At 41.4% G+C, this 18025-nt stretch overlaps 2 protein-coding genes across 3 annotated transcripts; one reads left to right on the forward strand and one right to left on the reverse strand.

Annotated features, from left to right (window-relative positions):
• The first annotated feature begins 4002 nt into the window (after window positions 1-4002).
• On the forward strand, window positions 4003-12157 carry LOC144708202 (WAT1-related protein At4g30420-like). 2 transcript variants are annotated; one of them, XM_078581414.1, is made up of 8 exons: window positions 4003-4142; window positions 4235-4285; window positions 6184-6248; window positions 6315-6431; window positions 9915-10122; window positions 10807-10965; window positions 11642-11793; window positions 11894-12157. In XM_078581414.1, exons 1-8 carry the CDS (start codon window positions 4092-4094, stop codon window positions 12096-12098), a joined length of 1008 nt encoding a protein of 335 aa, XP_078437540.1. In that variant the 5' UTR covers window positions 4003-4091; the 3' UTR covers window positions 12099-12157. The 2 variants fall into 2 exon arrangements, with proteins under 2 accessions (XP_078437540.1, XP_078437539.1); XM_078581413.1 differs by having other exon boundaries at window positions 4092-4285; window positions 6189-6248.
• Window positions 12158-13871: 1714 nt separating this feature from the next.
• Window positions 13872-16500, reverse strand: LOC144708812 (cytochrome c oxidase subunit 6b-2). The gene is made up of 4 exons (XM_078582250.1): window positions 16407-16500; window positions 15407-15495; window positions 15231-15312; window positions 13872-14059 (listed from the first exon to the last, which is right to left on the reverse strand). The coding sequence occupies exons 1-4, from the start codon at window positions 16413-16415 to the stop codon at window positions 14006-14008; spliced, it is 234 nt and encodes a 77-aa protein (XP_078438376.1). The 5' UTR covers window positions 16416-16500; the 3' UTR covers window positions 13872-14005.
• Between the last annotated feature and the right edge of the window lie 1525 nt (window positions 16501-18025).

An 18025-nucleotide genomic window follows, 5' to 3' on the forward strand; every position in this document is an offset into this window, starting at 1 on the left:
AAACGCAACGATGATACTGAGGCTCTTGACGATACGCGGGACCCATCTCTTCCACCCCTGCCTCATCCTCACCTGCTTGTCCACTCACTGACCTTGACCTTCAAATCGCTCTCCGAAAAGGGACCTGCCAATGTACCCAACATCCTATTGGTCATCATGTCTCCTCTGCCCATCTATCGCCCTTATATCGTGCCTTTGCACTCTCCGTAATAACTGGGTCAATTCCCAAGTCGTATTTCTGAAGCTTTGCAGGTACTGGAGTGGAAGGCGACTATGTATGCAGAATACTTCGCATTTCTTCAATGGGACACCTGACAGCTGGTGCCTCGACCATTGGACACTAATGTGGTTACTCCCTTAAGTACAATCCTGATGGCTCTGTTGCATAGTATAAGGCGCGTCTCGTCGCTTGGGGTTTCTCCCAAGTGTATGGGCTCGACTACGCTGAGACCTTCTCTCTCGTGGCCTAGCTCAGCTCCATCCATGTCCTCTTATCGGTCGCTCTCAATCAAGCATGGTCTCTCCACAACTTGATGTCTCCAATGCCTTCCTCTATGGTGATCTTGTGGAACAAGTGTACCGACTTGGGTATGTTACTCAGGGGGAGTCTTCTGCGGTGTACCGACTGCAGAAGGCCATCTATGGTCTTAAACAAAGTCCTCGCGCTTGGTTTCACCAGTTCTCTAACCTTTTATTTTCTTACGGCTTCGTCTCCACTGTGTCGGATCCCACCGTTATGCGGAAGCAAATTCCTATGGGATATGTTGTGCAGGCAGTATATGTTGATGGTATTATCCTCATTAGGAGTGATGAAGCAGGCATCGCTGCAACCAAGGCCTACCTCCACCAACATTTTGTGACTCGTGATCTTTCGACATCGAGGTACTTTCTCGGTATTGAGTTTGCTTATCGTCCCAACCACATTGCTTTGTGCCAACAGATGTACGCATTGTATCAACAGACATAATTCCCATTTGAATGTCGGCTGAGAACTAAATTGGGGCTTATCTTAAGGGTAATAATTTATATCATTAATAATCTCAATATTATCAGTTTATATTATCCATTTGAACAGTACTATTATCTCAATCTTCTATATGTCATACTTAGGGATATGGTATCAGTCTCAGTATCCGTTTACTTGAAAAAACAAAACAGATACTTATACTTCGGTAAAACCAATACTGTCAAATCATGATTTAAAAGCTTAGTTAAATTTTGTTTCCTTTCAGTATAAACCGCAAACCAGAAAAATAATCAATGGCATTGGTTTGAGTAAGCCATTTATTTAAGGTCAGTAAGAAATGATGGACCTAATCATATTTAACTATTTGTATTATTATAAACAACACCTCCACTGGTTAGTATTGTTAAATTCTGATCAATTTTTTAAACATGAATATATCTTCCATCAACATTTTGTAAATCTATGCGTGTTATATTATTGATCACTGGCATATTCATATTAGTTCCTACCCCTTATTATAAATATCAACACTTATGACTATTTTGTTATTTATATTAATCATTTATTAACTTTATCAAATACCGATTTAAAAAATATTGAGAAAATCAATAATATAAATATCTATTTATCTAACAGTATTAAATATTTCCATTAAGTTTTAGAGAAATTATTTAAAAATATGAAAATAGTTTTTTAGAAAAAATTCAAAATTCTAAAAATATTAATAATAATAAAATTAAAAATATTTCATTTCTGTAACCTTTTTTTTTGCTTTTCTTTTATGAGTTGAACATAGCAAACCATTGGGAAATCAACCTTATCAGAAAACAAAGTAAGTGTACATTTTTTTGTATTGCCTACATTAATAGAGTTATGGTTTCAGTAGGCTAGACTATGATTTTAGGAGGTGGTGGAGGCTATGGAAAAGAAGACTGTCACTACTAGGATTAGAGGATATCCTGAATCTGTCCAAAGAGATTAGATGCTATCTCCATATTTCACTCTCCTCCAAAAGGTTTACCCTTCTATATGCACATAGTAGAATATTTCCTTCGGGTGGGAGAATAAAATCATATTAAAGATCCAGATGATTGTTTCTACTTGGGCTTATACATCAACATTTCTATCCAGGTTTGGATTATTTCTCAGTCCTATCCCAAGGGAGTTTGTTTCTTTCTCCTAGTACTTCTGTATGCACAAACCAACATGCCTGTCCACACAAGCCTCCACAATGAGGCACAAAGGATTCCCATACGACAGCGTACCTCGGAGGTAAGTTGACCACACATCTATCCTTCTAGATTCTGGCTTATCCATTGGCATACAGCCATGTGGTACATACCTGTTTAAGAGTATTTCAAGATGTCCACATGCCTGTATCTTAACAAAATCCAAGTAAAAGTCTTGTTGCTTGAAACTGGATGATATCACTGCATGTCAGCAATAACTCCATATGTTTGACAATTGGATGTTCTCAACTCAAAAACAACCATGTTGAAATCATGAAATTTTTACCCCAACACTCCCTCAAAGTTCAACCAGCAATATTATATGTTTATCAAGATAATTGGTTCATGCAACCAAGGGAAAGGACAGATGACCAGATAAGAGGGGCAATGACTCTATGATTGAAAGCGCCAAGACAAGGGCAAAAAGAAAACAATAGAGATCAGGTATAAATCATCTCTTCTGAACGGATACGAACGAAACGGGACGTGACCCAGTCCGTCATCCTGTATTCTTTTAACAACGGAACGGGACGGAACCCTGACACCCGTTGCGCTATCAAACTACGCTTTAATAGCGTAGTTTACAGTGTGTCCGTTCCGTTATCAGGTGCGTCCAACCCTATAACGGACGACTGCCTGGAAATCCCGTTTTGTCCCGTCCCGTCAAAGGGCGATAATGGCCGTCCGTCATCCCGTCATCCGAGATTGAAGCTTATCGCTTGCACAAGGGTGGTCCACAGAGACAAGCCGCCGGACTATTTACAAAAGCCCGCGGTTTCCTCTTATTCGAGCTTACTCATCCACTCCCCTTTAGAACACCGAGGCTACGTTCTCTCTCTCTCTCTCTCTCTCTCTCTCTCTCTCTCCTTACCTCTCTCTCTTTATCTATCTATTTATCTCTCTCCATCTCTCTCCCTCTATCTCTCTCGCTCTCTCTCTCCCTCTATCTCTCTCTATCTCTCTCGCTCTCTCTCTCCCTCTATCTCTCTCTATCTCTCTCGCTCTCTCTCTCCCTCTCTCTCTCTCTATCTCTCTCGATCTCTCTCCCTCTATCTCTCTCTGTCTCTCTCCCTCTATCTCTCTCTATCTCTCTGTGTCTCTCTCTCCTTACCTCTCTCTATCAATCTATCTATCTATATATCATCTATCAATTTATCTCTCTCTCTCTCTGCGTCTCCCTCCCTCTCTTTATCTATCAGTCTCTCTCTCTCTGTGTCTTCCTCCCTCTCTTTATCTATCAATCTCTCTCTCCCTCCCTTCCTCTCTCTCTCTCTCTGTCGTTCTATATCTCACTCTCCCTACCTCTATCTCTCTATCTTTCTATCTATCAAGTTATCTCTCTCGGCCTCTCCCTCCCTCTCTTTATCTATCATTCTATCCCTCTGTCTGCCTCTCCCTCCTCTCTCTCTCTCTCTCTCCGTACTTCTCTCTGTTTCTCTATTTCTCTATCTATCCATCAATTTATCTCTCTCTACCTCTCACTCCCTCTTTGTATCTATCAATCTATCCCTCTGTCTGCCTCTCCCATCCTCTCTCTGTTTGTTTGCCTCTCTCTATTTCACTTTCTCCCTCCCTCTCTATATCTATCCATCTATCCCTCTATCCCTCTATCTGCCTCTCCCTCCCTCTCTCTATCTATCTCTCTGTTTATTTGTCCTTCTATCCCTCCCCCGCCCCTCTCTCTCTCTACAAATATATATATATATCTGTGTGTCTTCCTTTCCATCTGTCCTTGTCCCCCTCTCTCTTATCTCTCTGTCTGTTTCTCTCTCTCTCTCTCTCTCTCTCTCTCTCTCTCTCTCTCTCTCTCTATCCACTCACCTCTGTCTCTCTCCCAAAGGTCGTTAAATTCGTTTAGACCTTGGTATTAAACTTCAGAGGTTAACTGTTTTACGATGAGCATGAGAGTAGGGTTCTTGAAGAAGCATATTCCTACGCTGGCAATGGTGGGTTTGCAGTTTATCTATGCTGTGGTCAATCTTCTTGGCAAGGCTGCCTTGTCTCAGGGGATGAGCCCCCTCGTTTACTTATCGTACAGGCAAGGCATCGCTACGATTACATTGGCTCCTCTTGCCTATGTCCACCACGGGTAGTCTCTCCCTCTCTCTCTCTCGCTCGCTCTCTCTCTCTCTCTCTCTCTCTCTCTCTCTCTCTCTCTCTCTCTCTCTCTCTCCCTCTCTCTCTCTCTCTCCCTCTATCTCTCTCTATCTCTCTCTCCTCTCTCTCCCTTTATCTCTCTCTCTCTCTCTCCCTCTATCTCCCTCTCTCTCTCTCTCTCTGCCTCTATCTCTCTCTCATCTCTCCCTTTATATCTCTCTCTCTCACTCTCCCTCTATCTCCCTCTATCTCTCTCTCTGCCTCTATCTCTCTCTCTCCCTCTATCTCCCTCTATCTCTCTCTCTGCCTCTATCTCTCTCTCCTCTCTCCCTTTATCTCTCTCTCTCTCCCTCTATCTCCGTCTATCTCTCTCTCTGCCTCTATCTCTCTCTCCTCTCTCCCTTTATCTCTCTCTCTCTCTCCCTCTATCTCCCTCTCTCTCTCTCTCCTCTCTCCCGTTATCTCTCTCTCTCTCTCTCTATCTCCCTCTATCTCTCTCTCTGCCTCTATCTCTCTCTCCTCTCTCCCTTTATCTCTCTCTCTCTCTCTCATTATCTGTGTCTCTCTTTCCTCTCTTTTTCTCTATATCTCTCTCTATCTCAATCTATATCTCTTCCTCTCATTCTCTGTGTCTCTCTTTCCTCTCTTTTTCTCTATATCTCTCACTCTCAATCTCAATCTATATCTCTTCCTCTCATTCTCTGTGTCTCTCGTTCCTCTTTTTTTCTCTATATCTCTCACTCTCTATCTCAATCTATATCTCTTCCTCTCATTCTCTGTGTCTCCTTTCATCTCTTTTTATCTATATATCTCTCTCTATCTCAATCTATATCTCTTCCTCTCATTCTCTGTGTCTCTCTTTCCTCTCTTTTTCTCGATATCCCTCTCTCTCTATCTCAAGCTATATCTCTTTCTCTCATTCTCTGTGTCTCTCTTTCCTCTCTTTTTCTCTATATATATCTCTCTCTATCTCAATCTATATCTCTTCCTCTCATTCTCTGCGTTTCTCTTTCCTCTCTTTTCTCTATATATCTCTCTCTCTATCTCAATCTATATCTCTTCCTCTCATTCTCTGCGTTTCTCTTTCCTCTCTTTTTCTCTATATATCTCTCTATCTATCTCATTCTATGTGTCTCTTTCCTCTCTTTCTCTCTATATCTCTCTATCCCATTGTCTCTCTACATCGTTCTATTTTTCTTTCATTTTTTCTCTTTCTCTCTCTCTCTCCCCTACTCTCTATCTCTATTTCTATCTTCGGCTCGCTCTCTGCCTTACAGTCATTCTCTCTTTCTGTCTCTTCAATTCGTTCTTTATCTGTCTTTCTCCCATTTTCTCAATCTCTCTTTCTCTCTCTTCAATTCGCTCTCTCTCTCTCTCTCTTTCTCTCCCTTCATTTCGCTCTCTCTCTGTCTCTCTCCCATTCTCTCAATCTCTCTTTCTCTCACTTCAATGCGCTCTCGTTCTGTCTCTCTGTCTCTCTCCCATTCTCTCAATCTCTCTTTCTCTCTCTTCAGTTCTCTCTCTCTCAGTCTCGCCCCCATTCTCTCTATCTCGCTTTCTCTCTTTTCGATTCGCTCTCTCTCTGTATCTTCCATTGTCTCTCTCTCTCTCTCTTTTTTCTCACTCTCTCTCCCATTGTCTCTATCTCTTTTTTCTCACTCTCTCTCACTCGTTGTCTCTCTATCTATTTGATCTCACTATCTCTCCCATTCTCTATCTATCTCTTTTTCTCACTCTCCCTCTGTTTCCCTCTCACCCACTCTGTCTCTCATTCCCATTTTCTGCCTTTTTTGTCGCTGTCTATCTCTCTCTCTCTATCTCTCTAAATTTCTTTCTTTCTCTCTCTCACACTATATTTTTTAATTTATCTGTCTATCCCACTGTTCAAAGTGCAGAAGAAACGCTAATTTGGGAATGGAAAACTTCTGGTTGATATTCTTGGCGTCGTTCCTCGGGTAAGCAAACCATTGCAGGAAGCCCTTATCTTCCTTGTTAATTTAACGGAGTTGTGGGGATTTCAGAGTGACCATAAATCAGGGGCTCTCTTTCTTCGGACTACGCCTGGGATCTGCCTCCTTGGCCACAGCCATGTCTAACTTGGTGCCTGCCGTTACATTTCTTTTTGCAGCTCTTCTTGGGTGATTCTTTCTCTCTCTTTCTCTCTCTCTCTCTCTCTATTTCTCTCTCTCTCTCTCCCTCTCTCTCTCTCTTTCTCTCCCTCCCTCTCTCTCTTTCTCTCTCTCCCGCTCTCTTTCTCTCTCTATCCCTCTCTCTTTCTCTCTCTCCCTCTCTCTTTCTCTCTCCCTCTCTCTCTCCCTCGCTCTTTCTCTCTCCCTCGCTCTTTCTCTCTCCCTCTCTCTTTCCCTCTCTCTCCCTCTCTCTTTCTCTCTCTCCCTCGCTCTTTCTCTCTCTCCCTCTCTCTTTCTCTCTCTCACCCTCTCTCTCCCTCTCTCTCTCGTTCTCTCTCTCCCTCTCTCTCTTTCTCTTTCTCTCTTTCTCTCTCTGTCTTTCTCTATCTCTCTCTCCCCTCTCCCGTCTCTCTCCTCCCTCTCTCTCTCTTTCTCTCTTTCTCTCTCTCTCTTTCTCTCTCTCTCCCCTCTCCCCTCTCCCGTCTCTCTCCTCCCTCTCTCTCTCTCTTTCTCTCTCTGTCTTTCTCTCTCTCTCCCTCTCCCCCCTCCCGTCTCTCTCCTCCCTTTCTCTCTCTCTTTCTCTCTTTCTCTCTCTCCTCTCTCCCCTCTCCCCTCTCCCGTCTCTCTCCTCCCTCTCTCTCTCTCTTTCTCTTTCTCTCTTTCTCTCTCTGTCTTTCTCTTTCCCCCTCTCCCCTCTCCCGTCTCTCTCCTCCCTTTCTCTCTCTTTCTCTCTTTCTCTCTCTCCTCTCTCCCCTCTCCCCTCTCCCGTCTCTCTCCTCCCTCTCTCTCTCTTTCTCTCTTTCTCTCTTTCTCTCTCTGTCTTTCTCTCTCCCCCCTCTCCCCTCTCCCGTCTCTCTCTCTCTCTCTCTTTCTCTCTTTCTCTCTCTGTCTTTCTCTCTCCCCTCTCCCCTCTCCCGTCTCTCTTTCTCTCTCTCTCCCCTCTCCCCTCTCTCTCCCCCCCCTCTCTCTCTTTCTCTCTTTCTCTCTCCCCCCCTCTCCCCTCTCCCGTCTCTCTCTCTCTCTCTTTCTCTCTTTCTCTCTCTCTCCTCTCCCTCTCCTCTCTCTCCTCCCTCTCTCTCCCTCTCCCCTCTTTCTCTCTTTCTCTCTCTCTCCCCCTCTCCCCTCTCCCGTCTCTCTCTCTCTCTCTTTCTCTTTCTCTCTCTCTCCCCCCTCTCCCCTCTTTCCTCTCTCTCCTCCCTCTCTCTCCCTCTCCCCTCTTTCTCTCCCCCCTCTCTCTCACACACACATACACACCCCTTTCTCTCTCTCTCTCACAGACACACCTATCTCTCTCTCTCATAGACACCTCTCTCTCTCCCTCTCTCTCTCACACACACCCCTTTCTCTCTCTCACACAGATACACACCTATCTCTCTCTCTAACACCCCTCTCTCTCACACACAGACACACACCTATCTCTCTCTCACACACACAGATACACACCTATCTCTCTCTCTAACACCCCTCTCTCTCACACACAGACACACAACTATCTCTCTCTCTCTCTCACACACTCCACTCTCTCTCTCACACAGACACACACTTATCTCTCTCACATACACACACCCCAATCTCTCTCACGCACACATCTATCTCTCTCTCACACACTCTCCTCTCTCTCTCACTCACACACACACACTCCTCTCTCTCCCTCTCACACACACTTTCCTCTCTCTCTCTCTCTCACACACCTCTCTCTCTCTCCCCCTCTCTCTCTTTCACACACACACACCTATCTCTCTCCCTCTCTCTCTCACACCTATCTCTCTCTCTCTCCTCTCTCTCATACACACACCTATCTCTCTCTCGTCTCTTTCGCTGTTAGACACACCCCTCTCTCTCTCTCTCTCTCACACACATCCCTATCTCTCTCTCTCACAGACACACATCCCTATCTCTCTCTCTCCTCTCTCTCATACACACACCTATCTCTCTCTCGTCTCTTTCGCTGTTAGACACACCCCTATCTCTCTCTCTCACACACAGACACACACCTACCTCTCTCTCTCTTACATACAACACACCCCAATTTTTCTCTCACACACACTCTCCTCTCTCTCTCTCTCCCGTACACACCTATCTCTCTCTCTCTCACACACAGACACACACCTATCTCTCTCTCTCTTTCATACACACACCCCAATCTCTCTTACACACACACTCTCCTCTCTCTCTCTCTCCTCCCTCTCTCTCTCACACACACCTATCTCTTTCCCTCTCTCTCACACACACACCTATCTCTTTCCCTCTCTCTCACACACACACCTATCTCTCTCTCTCCTGTCTCTCTCTCTCTCATACAGACCCCTATCTCTCTCCTCTCTCTCTCGCTCTTAGACACACCCCTATCTCTCTCCTCTCTCTCTCGCTCTTAGACACACCCCTATCTCTCTCTCTCTCTCACACACCAATCTCTCTCTTACACGCACACTCTCTACCCATGTCTTTCTCTTTCTTTATCTTCCACTCTCTACCCAGGTCTTTCTCTTTCTTTATTTTCCACTCCCTATCTCTATCGCCATGTCTTTCTCTTTCTTTATCTTCCACTCTCCATCTCAGCCTGACCCTCTTTCTCTATCAATTTGTTTTGTTTTTTTCTTCCCTTGATTTTCATTATCCTATCAGTGAAATAGAAATATATTGCACGCTGTAACTACCGATATACATAGATTTCTCAATGCCAAGGCAAGATACGTAGACGAAAACGACGAACTCGGGCACATCGCCACATATCGTTTGTCGACTTAGCAGAAACAGACAAAGGCTACCCGATTTCCTCTCTATCATGAAGAATTCTCTCTCTATCAACCTTTATTTATTTCTCTCTATCTCTTTCTGTCTGTCTTTCTCTATCTCTCTCTCCCTATCAACATTTTTCATCTCTCTCTATCTCTTTCTGTCTTTCTCTCTCTCTCTCTCTCCTTATCAACATTTTTCATTTCTCTCTATCTCTTTCTGTCTTTCTTTCTCTATCTCTCTCTCCCTGTCAACATTTTTTCATCTCTCTCTCCCTGTCAACATTTATTTATCTCTCTCTATCTCTCTCTCCCTATCAAAATTTATTTATCTCTCTCTCCATCTCTCTCAATCTCTTTCTGTGTTTCTTTCTCCATCTTTCTCCCCATCAACCATTATTTCTCTATCTATCTAAAGTTATGCATGTAGTTTTCTATCTTTCCATCGATCTCTTCCTTTCTTTCTATACACCTCTATCTATCTGAAACACTAAATCAAGTATATATTCTGGAATAAATAAAAATCATGAATTACATGAAGATCTTATCATAAAGGGTAACAATATCCTTTTTATGTTATTTCTTTAGACAGGAAATATATCTCTATGAAATTTATAGTACATACTTAAATCTATCTAAAATATTTCAACAAATGGGATAGCAACAAAGTATAAAAATATCTCAAATATGTATATTATCTATTTATCTATCTATAAATCTATATTTGACCTCACACCTTACCTTGCCCATGAACCAGGCTAGAGAAAGCGAGTCTTCGAGACACGAGAGGCCTAGCAAAAGTAGCGGGAACAGGGGTATGTGTTGTTGGTGCAGGCTGCATGGCCTTCTACAGAGGCCCAGAGGTCAAATTAGGAAACACTTACACCAGCAGAGAAGACTGGTATCTGGGCTGTCTTTTCCTCTTTGGGAGTATCTGCTGCTGGTCAATGTGGCTCATCCTACAGGTATGGATAGTGGACTTTGTTAAGTTTAAATTTGACTAATGAATAATAATTTATCACTATATTAATTTATATAACAATAGTATGATATAAATCCAAGTTAAGGGATTCAATTAATTTAGTATGTGATTTCCTTAATGATAATATCCTGCGTTATTTTTATTATAAGCTTTTTGTTAAAATCCCAACAAAGTGATTCAATTAAGTTAATATGGGATTTCATTTACTTTGCAATCTCCTTAACAAAAAATGATGTGTATTGTTATACATGATGAGGTATCATGTAAATCCCAATTAATTTATTATTTGATTTAGACATTTCAATTATGTGTGGTGATTAATGAATATTTAGAGGTTAAGTATATCAAAATAAAAAGATGGGATATCTTAGGATAGAATAAACAAAGCTAATTTTATCCTACTGCACATAAGTAGGGGCCAGTTCTTGGGTCACCAGTAAGGCTGAGCTTTTCTGAGAGCCCCCAGTGCTCTTATGAGTTTAAAAGTTCATACATGGTTACTCAAAAGACTACCCCTCAAGATCAAACTATCTTTTTTTAATTAATCGATTCATCCTTGAGAATGCAAGGCAAGAATATCCTTAAATTTACTTCAGGATCTGCATTGGATTTTACCTTTTTTAGCTATCATATAAACCTACATTTATCTGATAGCAAACCCTATTAGGTCTTCATTAGCAGGACAAGCTTCCAACCTCTTCCGTGGTCAGCATGGATATGTTTCTTTGCCTTCTTGCAGTCCTCTGCACTCACTCTTGCCATGGAGACTGATAAAAGTGTATGGAGATTAAATTCTTCAACTCAAATCATATGCTGCCTCTTCACGGTAAGTAAAAAGATGAGTTATACATAGGTGGCAGTAGAAACATATGAATCATCTTTATCACCAACAAAATATGCATATTATTTGAAGCATTTTGTCTCCTAGTTATGTTGATACTTGAAGAAGTTTTAGTCTTCTATACTCATTGTCTAGCGTATTAAGCTCAAACTTATGGTTGTTGTGACCCAGACTCCGGTAGCAGTAGTAATAAACAAAACATCTTGATCATCAGTTAAATATGCCAAAAAAAATCAAAAAGGACCATTTTGTTGCATATAATCATGTATTTTTATTCATACTTGAAAACAAAATTGGCTTAAACTGTATGACTGCAATAAGTTTTGGGGTCTGGTAGCAGTAGAGATAGATAAATTATATTAATCTTCAAAACTACCGCCTTGTAGAATATGGTCAACTAACTAATTTTTTTGATAATTTCAATAAATTTCAGCCTCAACTCCTAGTCTTCTTTATTCAGCTCAAACTTTTTTGGATTAAAAAAAAAAATGTACACCACTACACAGTTTTTTAATCACTTAGATCTCACTCTAGTTGACTAGACCAGAGTGGACAAAGAATCATGGACAGAGTGGATAGAGAAGGATGGGTAGAGAGAGAGAGATGGAGATGGGGAGAGTTGACCAATATTTACCAAGTCTCTCAAACTTAATTACTGCAGGGGGTTTTGGGCTCTGGAATGAGTAATACTATACAAGCATGGTGTATTTTGAAACAAGGAGCGTTATTCACATCGATGTTTGCACCTTTGTGCACTGTTATCACTACCATCATGTCAAGTATCTTCCTCCATGAGGAGCTACACTTAGGAAGGTAAGCTCAACTTTCTTAAAATGAAAAAAAATCTATTTTTTTTAGGAAAAAATGATAAAAATTATTGATGATCTTGTTTGAGATGATTCTATGTTACCAGTCTAATCGGCGCAACAATTGTCATGGGAGGACTCTACACTGTGCTATGGGGCAAAGCAGTTGAGTCAAGAACAATAGAGCAGGAGAGGGTTGAAGAGGCTGTGTGCAATGGGCAAGACTTGACAACTGGTATTCAGAGGATTAAAATGGACCTGAATGAACCCTTACTGGGTGAGGGTTTAGATCATGATATTGAGAAGAACTGACCCATTGATCCTTAAGAGTTAAATGTTATCAAAGAGAATGGGAATAGCATTTTAAGAAATCTCATAGTCTTACCAATCTCAATACATAATAAGAAATAAATGATGAAATGGATAACTAAAGCTAATTTATGCATTCAAGGTAATTATCAAATTTACTAAATATTTTTTAAATGGTAATTTAATAAAATTAATAAATAAAAGTTTACTAAATAAATCAAGAATTCATGCATCAATAAATTTATTTCAATAGTTTAATGAAAACAATACATGTTATCGCTATTCTACAAGGAAATCAATGCAAACACAAGTAGTATCAATAAATAAATAATTAATCTAATACACAATTCAGTCGGAAACACAGATTTCTATTGGTGCTTCGTCAACAGAAGGTTTATGGGTTCATACTTGGCCATAGGATGATAAAGAAGTAGCAAAGTATTATCTTCTTATTTCAATCTATTCCCTTGCACACAATTTATTTTATTGTAAAGTAATTATCAGAAAATGCGCAAAAAGAATTACAACAGAGTTGTGTAATCATGTCAACCACTCAGTTGATGCAATTCAGTTAGAAGAAATCATATATTTTTTATCACTGAAAATAAATTTCTACATCAGAAATTTTAGTCATTGAAATAAAATTAGGGAACCAAAATATTAAATTTTTGACAAATAATTTGAATAAAGTTGGAAAGTTTTAGCTCAAAATTATATAACGAATAATGATGCATAATTATGCAAAAATGGACCAAGACTTTATTTCATTGAATTCTAGGATTCTAATTCAAAATATTTCAAAAACGAAAGATATCATTGCGTAACTTATTTTGAAACAAAGTCCAGCCATGTTTGACCCACCATAAAAAGTACAAAGATTTGATGTAAAAGTACAAAAAGTACAAATATTTGCATATGCGCATTACAATTTGACTATTGATAGAAAGTTTAAACTCCGCCCGCCTAAAATCTCGACATTTACGTCAGGAAATGATCACAGCTTTATTTTAAACAAGCTTTCTGCGTCAAATATGTTGTTCGTTTACGTCTTTCCTCGTCGAGCTCACTAAGCACCACTCAAAGTTCACAAAAATAATCAGATTTTCAACTACAAATTTAGCATAGCTAGGCTGTTCATATGCAATAACATCAAATACCAACTCCTTAAATGCAGGGAGATAATAAATGTACCGTTTTGAGATTTCTATTTACGTTTGAATTCCCTTCCAAAATTTTCAAATTTTTCTGCGCATGGGAAGAGAGTAAAATTTCGAAATATTAATGAACAACGATTATTAACAACATCCTCCCTTAATCTTTGTCTGATCGCATATTTTCTTCTCAGCACTAGACTACGTCATATCTATGATATAATAAGCCAGGAATGCATGTCTTCACAACCTGATTATGGCCTTATGGAATCTGACTTGATTTTAAAATTGTGTTGTTTAATCATCATTTGGGACAACAGGCAATCGGTGAAAAGTTTCTAATGTATGTTAATCAGGTCTCCTGTTGAAAAGAGATTAAGGGTAAATTATCTCGAATTGATGATCTTCATGAAGATCAAATGACATACCCAGCATATGAGAAATATTGTCGGGTCAACTCTCAAGAAACCAGTGTCAAATTACAACATGAGACCAACTGATTCAGACCCAAAATACTAATATTTTTGTCATGACGGTTTCAAAACTACGGTTCAAGTATAGAATGCAGTAGAGATGAAAGCTCATTCACTGTGGCAAAACAGACCAGGGGCTAAACCAGTAAGAATGAAAGCAAAAACATCAACAGTTGATAACGAGGTCCAAGAATATAAATTTATTACAAAGCAGGAATCCAGAGAAGGATGAAGTTTTCTTACCTTCAAAGACACCACAAAGATTTTTAGCTCAGCAGATCAGAGTTTAAAGGGGACCTGAAAACGTCCCATTCTCCCTCTGCTCATTCCATTTGTCAACCTGCAAGGACAATAAGAAAAAGCCGTGAATAACTTAAAAATGCTTTGTGAATAGCACATATCCTACAATTACAAACAAGAGCTATTGATATATCCTAGAATTACAAACAAGGGGTACCATCGAGTCTTTTTTCAAGAACATGATTGGTGGGAGCGGCCGGAGGGTGGAACAGCCAGACAACCATGGCCAGAGGGGATTAGATTGATCCAGGAATCAATCTCCATCCATATCCTATCTTCTTGTTCTTGAACACATAAACAACTTACAGCATTGCAAACTTGGAATTTGGCTCAGTTTTCTTTCATTTGGAATTACCCATTCAAGAAATCCTCTCCAAGATTCTATTTGAAGGACTTGATATCGATTTGGTGTGTCACATGGCTCAACAAAGTGAACCGTAGGAACAAGTAAGATAACTGAAACCATTAACCATAAACTTATTCACAACTAGGTTCTCTAAGAACTTCCCAGAATAATGGTAACCCATAAATAGGGTAAACTATTCCAAAATCCAGACGAAAACACTGGGTTCAGAACAAGAACATGCTTCTTATCAAGGGTCTCTCTCTACCCAGCCGAATTGGCCCTTTTCTGCCAGAGCATTCCCCCACCTCATTACCCTAACTGTATCCCTTTCTTATACCCCTAATCACATGATTAATGGGTCTTATTGGACCTTGGGGTCCTCACGACGACACAGATTTTTGCAGGGCAGTTTACCTTGTACAAAAAGCTTATCCAGATAGGTTATTTATATAAGACATATAACGTTAGTAAGAGACGACAACAATTTTTACATCGAACAGAATGCCATTGAAGGAACCTGATTCGAATTAAGCTATGATTTCCCTCATGTGATATGTCAATTTTGTGAAATGGAAATGATCGACTTGATACATTGCAACTGTCACAAGACCATAACTGTAAATTAACTACTGAACTAGAAGAGAACGAAAATAAAAGGAAATTTAACTTTTTTCCAACCATGCCATTTGTCTCGACTGGCAGATAGATCATTCAAGACACGAAAATAAGTAACTCCTTGAATCATCCAACATACTGTAAGTCAAATGATAAAATAGATATGGATGGAGAAACGACAGAAAGGAGGATAAATATAAGTTCTCCTAATAGAACAGAAATTTATTTTAAAATATAACCGAGGACTCACCCACTCCCCAGGGCAGAGAGATCTATAGAATCTGGCAAATTTTTCACATTCATTGGATTCTTCTCCCTTGGATTGCAGGCATCTGCAGCAACAGTTGGAATAAATATCCCACGATATGGAAAAACGTAATCAGAAGAGACAATATTTTTTCGTTAAATAACAGAAGAAGTACGAACCTGTGATACTCGACATAGCGAGTGAAGCAGTGCCTTGTTTGATTCGTAGTAGGGAACCGGAAATCAGCCGGAGCAGTTTTTATCTCAATCTGTTAAGAGATCAATAAGAAAATGTAAGGAATTTTTCGGAATAAATAATTACTGTCAAATTGAAAAGCAAAAGCATAAGTAATTCCATGTGAAACACCAGTATTTGCGCTCCCTTGATTTAAATTTAAAAAAATGAACTTATAGGAGGGAAAGATCAATTATTTTAAGTTATAAACTTGATCAATTATTTTAAGTGAATCCTCGCTTAGCAGGACAACGATGTGAGTTCTTATGATTATCCCAAGATTCTAGCACGGTATATACCAAACGAAAACTTAATTCATGCTTTATTTTTTAAAAAATTAAAAAACCAAAAGCGGACCGAAGAGCCTTAAATATGAAAACAGTAGCATAATAAAGATGCAATTTTCGAAGATTAGCCCAAGCTAATGGCACAGTATACACCCAAAGAACGACTAAACCATGATCAACATCGAAACAAGACACGCATAAAGCGTACCAACAATAAGACGACTGCCCGCCATTTTGCAAGCAGTCATGTAATGCCCAAATTCAAGATAAATCCTTCCATCATAACACAATCACGCTCCTATCAGGCGGCTAAACGAACAAGAAAAGTCTTTCATCGGGCAATGATTTTCAAAATGAACTTTTTTTTTGAAGAATCAAGAAGAAATATTTTTAAATAAACGAAAGCAATCAATTTCATCGACCCATGAAAAAAGGGGTAAGATTTAATACATGATGCATACATATTCCGCAGAAATTCCAGAGGGCGGGCCCAGAGCCGTAAGAGCTCCTCAAACGTAATGACAGAAATCGGACAAAAAAGAGACGTCGATCGAGGTATCTGATTACAAGAAAACCAGAAAAATCCCAGCCAAATCACGAGAAAACGCCGAGAAACTCAATCAAAGGGGACTAATTCAAACGAGAGATTTGTTCTTACCTCCGCCATTCGCAGGTCGCCGGCCCCTCGATCGCGTAGAAATTCTACGAACGGCTTTTGCGCTTTGTAAGCTAGTCAAAATTTCGTATTTATGGTGAATTTTCGGCCCACCAGTTTTTGGGCTGGATCATAAGCCCAATTAAAAATAAATGAAATTCTACTAAGTCCAGCCCAACCCCCCAACAGAGTATGAAGCCAATATCAACAGGAATTTAATTATTTAGGGAACATTCATCATCATTATTGACAAATGCCAGCCTCATTTCCTAGATTTCAAGCCTCCAAAAGGAAAATATTTATGTTTATTTTATTTATGATATGTTAAATACTTTCTTATATGTCAAATACTTTATGATATGACAAATTCCAAGATATTAAAGAATAGTCATCATCACACATATGCAGGCCTTATCTCCTGGATTTCAAAGTCTCCAAAGGGAAAATCTTTGTGTTTCTTGTCTTTATAAGATGTTCAATACTTCTAGTTTATGAAACAATCTATGTGATGGCGAGGACGCCAAAATCTCATCAACGAACGCGTCACCACGGTCAACCGGAGTCAACACGCATGCTTTGGACCACGGTCAACCGGAATCAACCGAAGTCAACTTTCCACGGTCAACCAGAGTCAACCCTAAAGCCGACACGCCACAACCGCCAACTTGCACGTCTCCACCCGCGCACGCCTCTACGCGCGTCATGACACGACGCCAAAGGCAGATCCACAACTGCCCTTTGGCGTGACACCGCGCACGTCTTTATTTTCTCGTCTTTACTTTCTCGTCAATTTCTCTTTCCTCCAAGGCCTATATAAAGGCAATTATTTTCAAGAAACTCTTAGGCAATCATAATTCAAGAATCGAGTTTTTGTTTAACTCTTCTTGGAGGATTGCCTAGCCTCCCTTATCCTCTACCGTCAAATCCTATCCTCCGCTGTCGTCACCGCCGCCGCCGCCGCCGTCGTCGCGTCGCCGGTCACCGCCTCTTCCCTCTCTTTCATTTCTTTCTCCCTCTTCCCTCTCTTCCATTTCCCTCTCTCTCTCTCGTTCTCGCCCTCAGGGGTCGCCCCAGACCTCCCCTGTGGTTTCCCTACCAGGCCGCCGTCCTTGGGCACTCAAGGCCGCCCCCGTGACCACCCCTTGGCCGCACTCCCAGGCCGACCAGGAGCCGCCCATCCAGGTCGCCCAAGGGCCGCCCTCTCAGGCCACCCAAGGGCACCCTAGGCCGCCCCCTTGGCCGCCCAGGGGCTGCCCCAGCCAGACCGCCAAGCCCGCCCAGGACCGCCCCGCCAGGGCCGCCCCAGGCCGCCCCGTGGCCACCCTCCTTGGCCGCCCAGGGGCCACCCCAGCCAGGCCGATCAGGTCCGCCCAGGGCCGCCCCCGGCAGGGCCGCCCAAGGCCGCCCAGGGCAACCCCTACCAGGGCCGCCCAACGCACATCCTAAGCCGTCGCCCAGAGCGTCCCAGGCCGACGGTCGTGGTCGACGCCATCCGACGTTTTGGGCCGTGCGTGCTCCGGGTGTGCTCCGCCGCACTCCGCGCACTCTGCGCGCGCACCAGGGCTCCGCGCGCTCAGCGCCTACGCGTGCTGCTCCGCGCACCCTTCGCGCGCTTCGCGCGC

The sequence above is a fragment of the Wolffia australiana genome, chromosome 10 (genome assembly GCF_029677425.1).
Source record: "Wolffia australiana isolate 7733 chromosome 10, ASM2967742v1".
Lineage (NCBI taxonomy): Eukaryota > Viridiplantae > Streptophyta > Magnoliopsida > Alismatales > Araceae > Wolffia > Wolffia australiana.

Bases quoted from the DNA above. Each gene is read 5' to 3' on its own strand.
- LOC144708202 (XM_078581413.1), top strand. From the start codon at position 4,092: ATGAGCATGAGAGTAGGGTTCTTGAAGAAGCATATTCCTACGCTGGCA. The intron at 6,432-9,914 runs GTGATTCTTTCT...CCCATGAACCAG, and splicing joins CTTTTTGCAGCTCTTCTTGG to GCTAGAGAAAGCGAGTCTTC. The intron at 11,794-11,893 runs GTAAGCTCAACT...CTATGTTACCAG, and splicing joins GAGGAGCTACACTTAGGAAG to TCTAATCGGCGCAACAATTG.
- LOC144708812 (XM_078582250.1), bottom strand. The intron at 15,313-15,406 runs GTTCGTACTTCT...CTGTTGCTGCAG, and splicing joins CGCTATGTCGAGTATCACAG to ATGCCTGCAATCCAAGGGAG. The intron at 14,060-15,230 runs GTGAGTCCTCGG...TTGTCCTTGCAG, and splicing joins CTCTCTGCCCTGGGGAGTGG to GTTGACAAATGGAATGAGCA.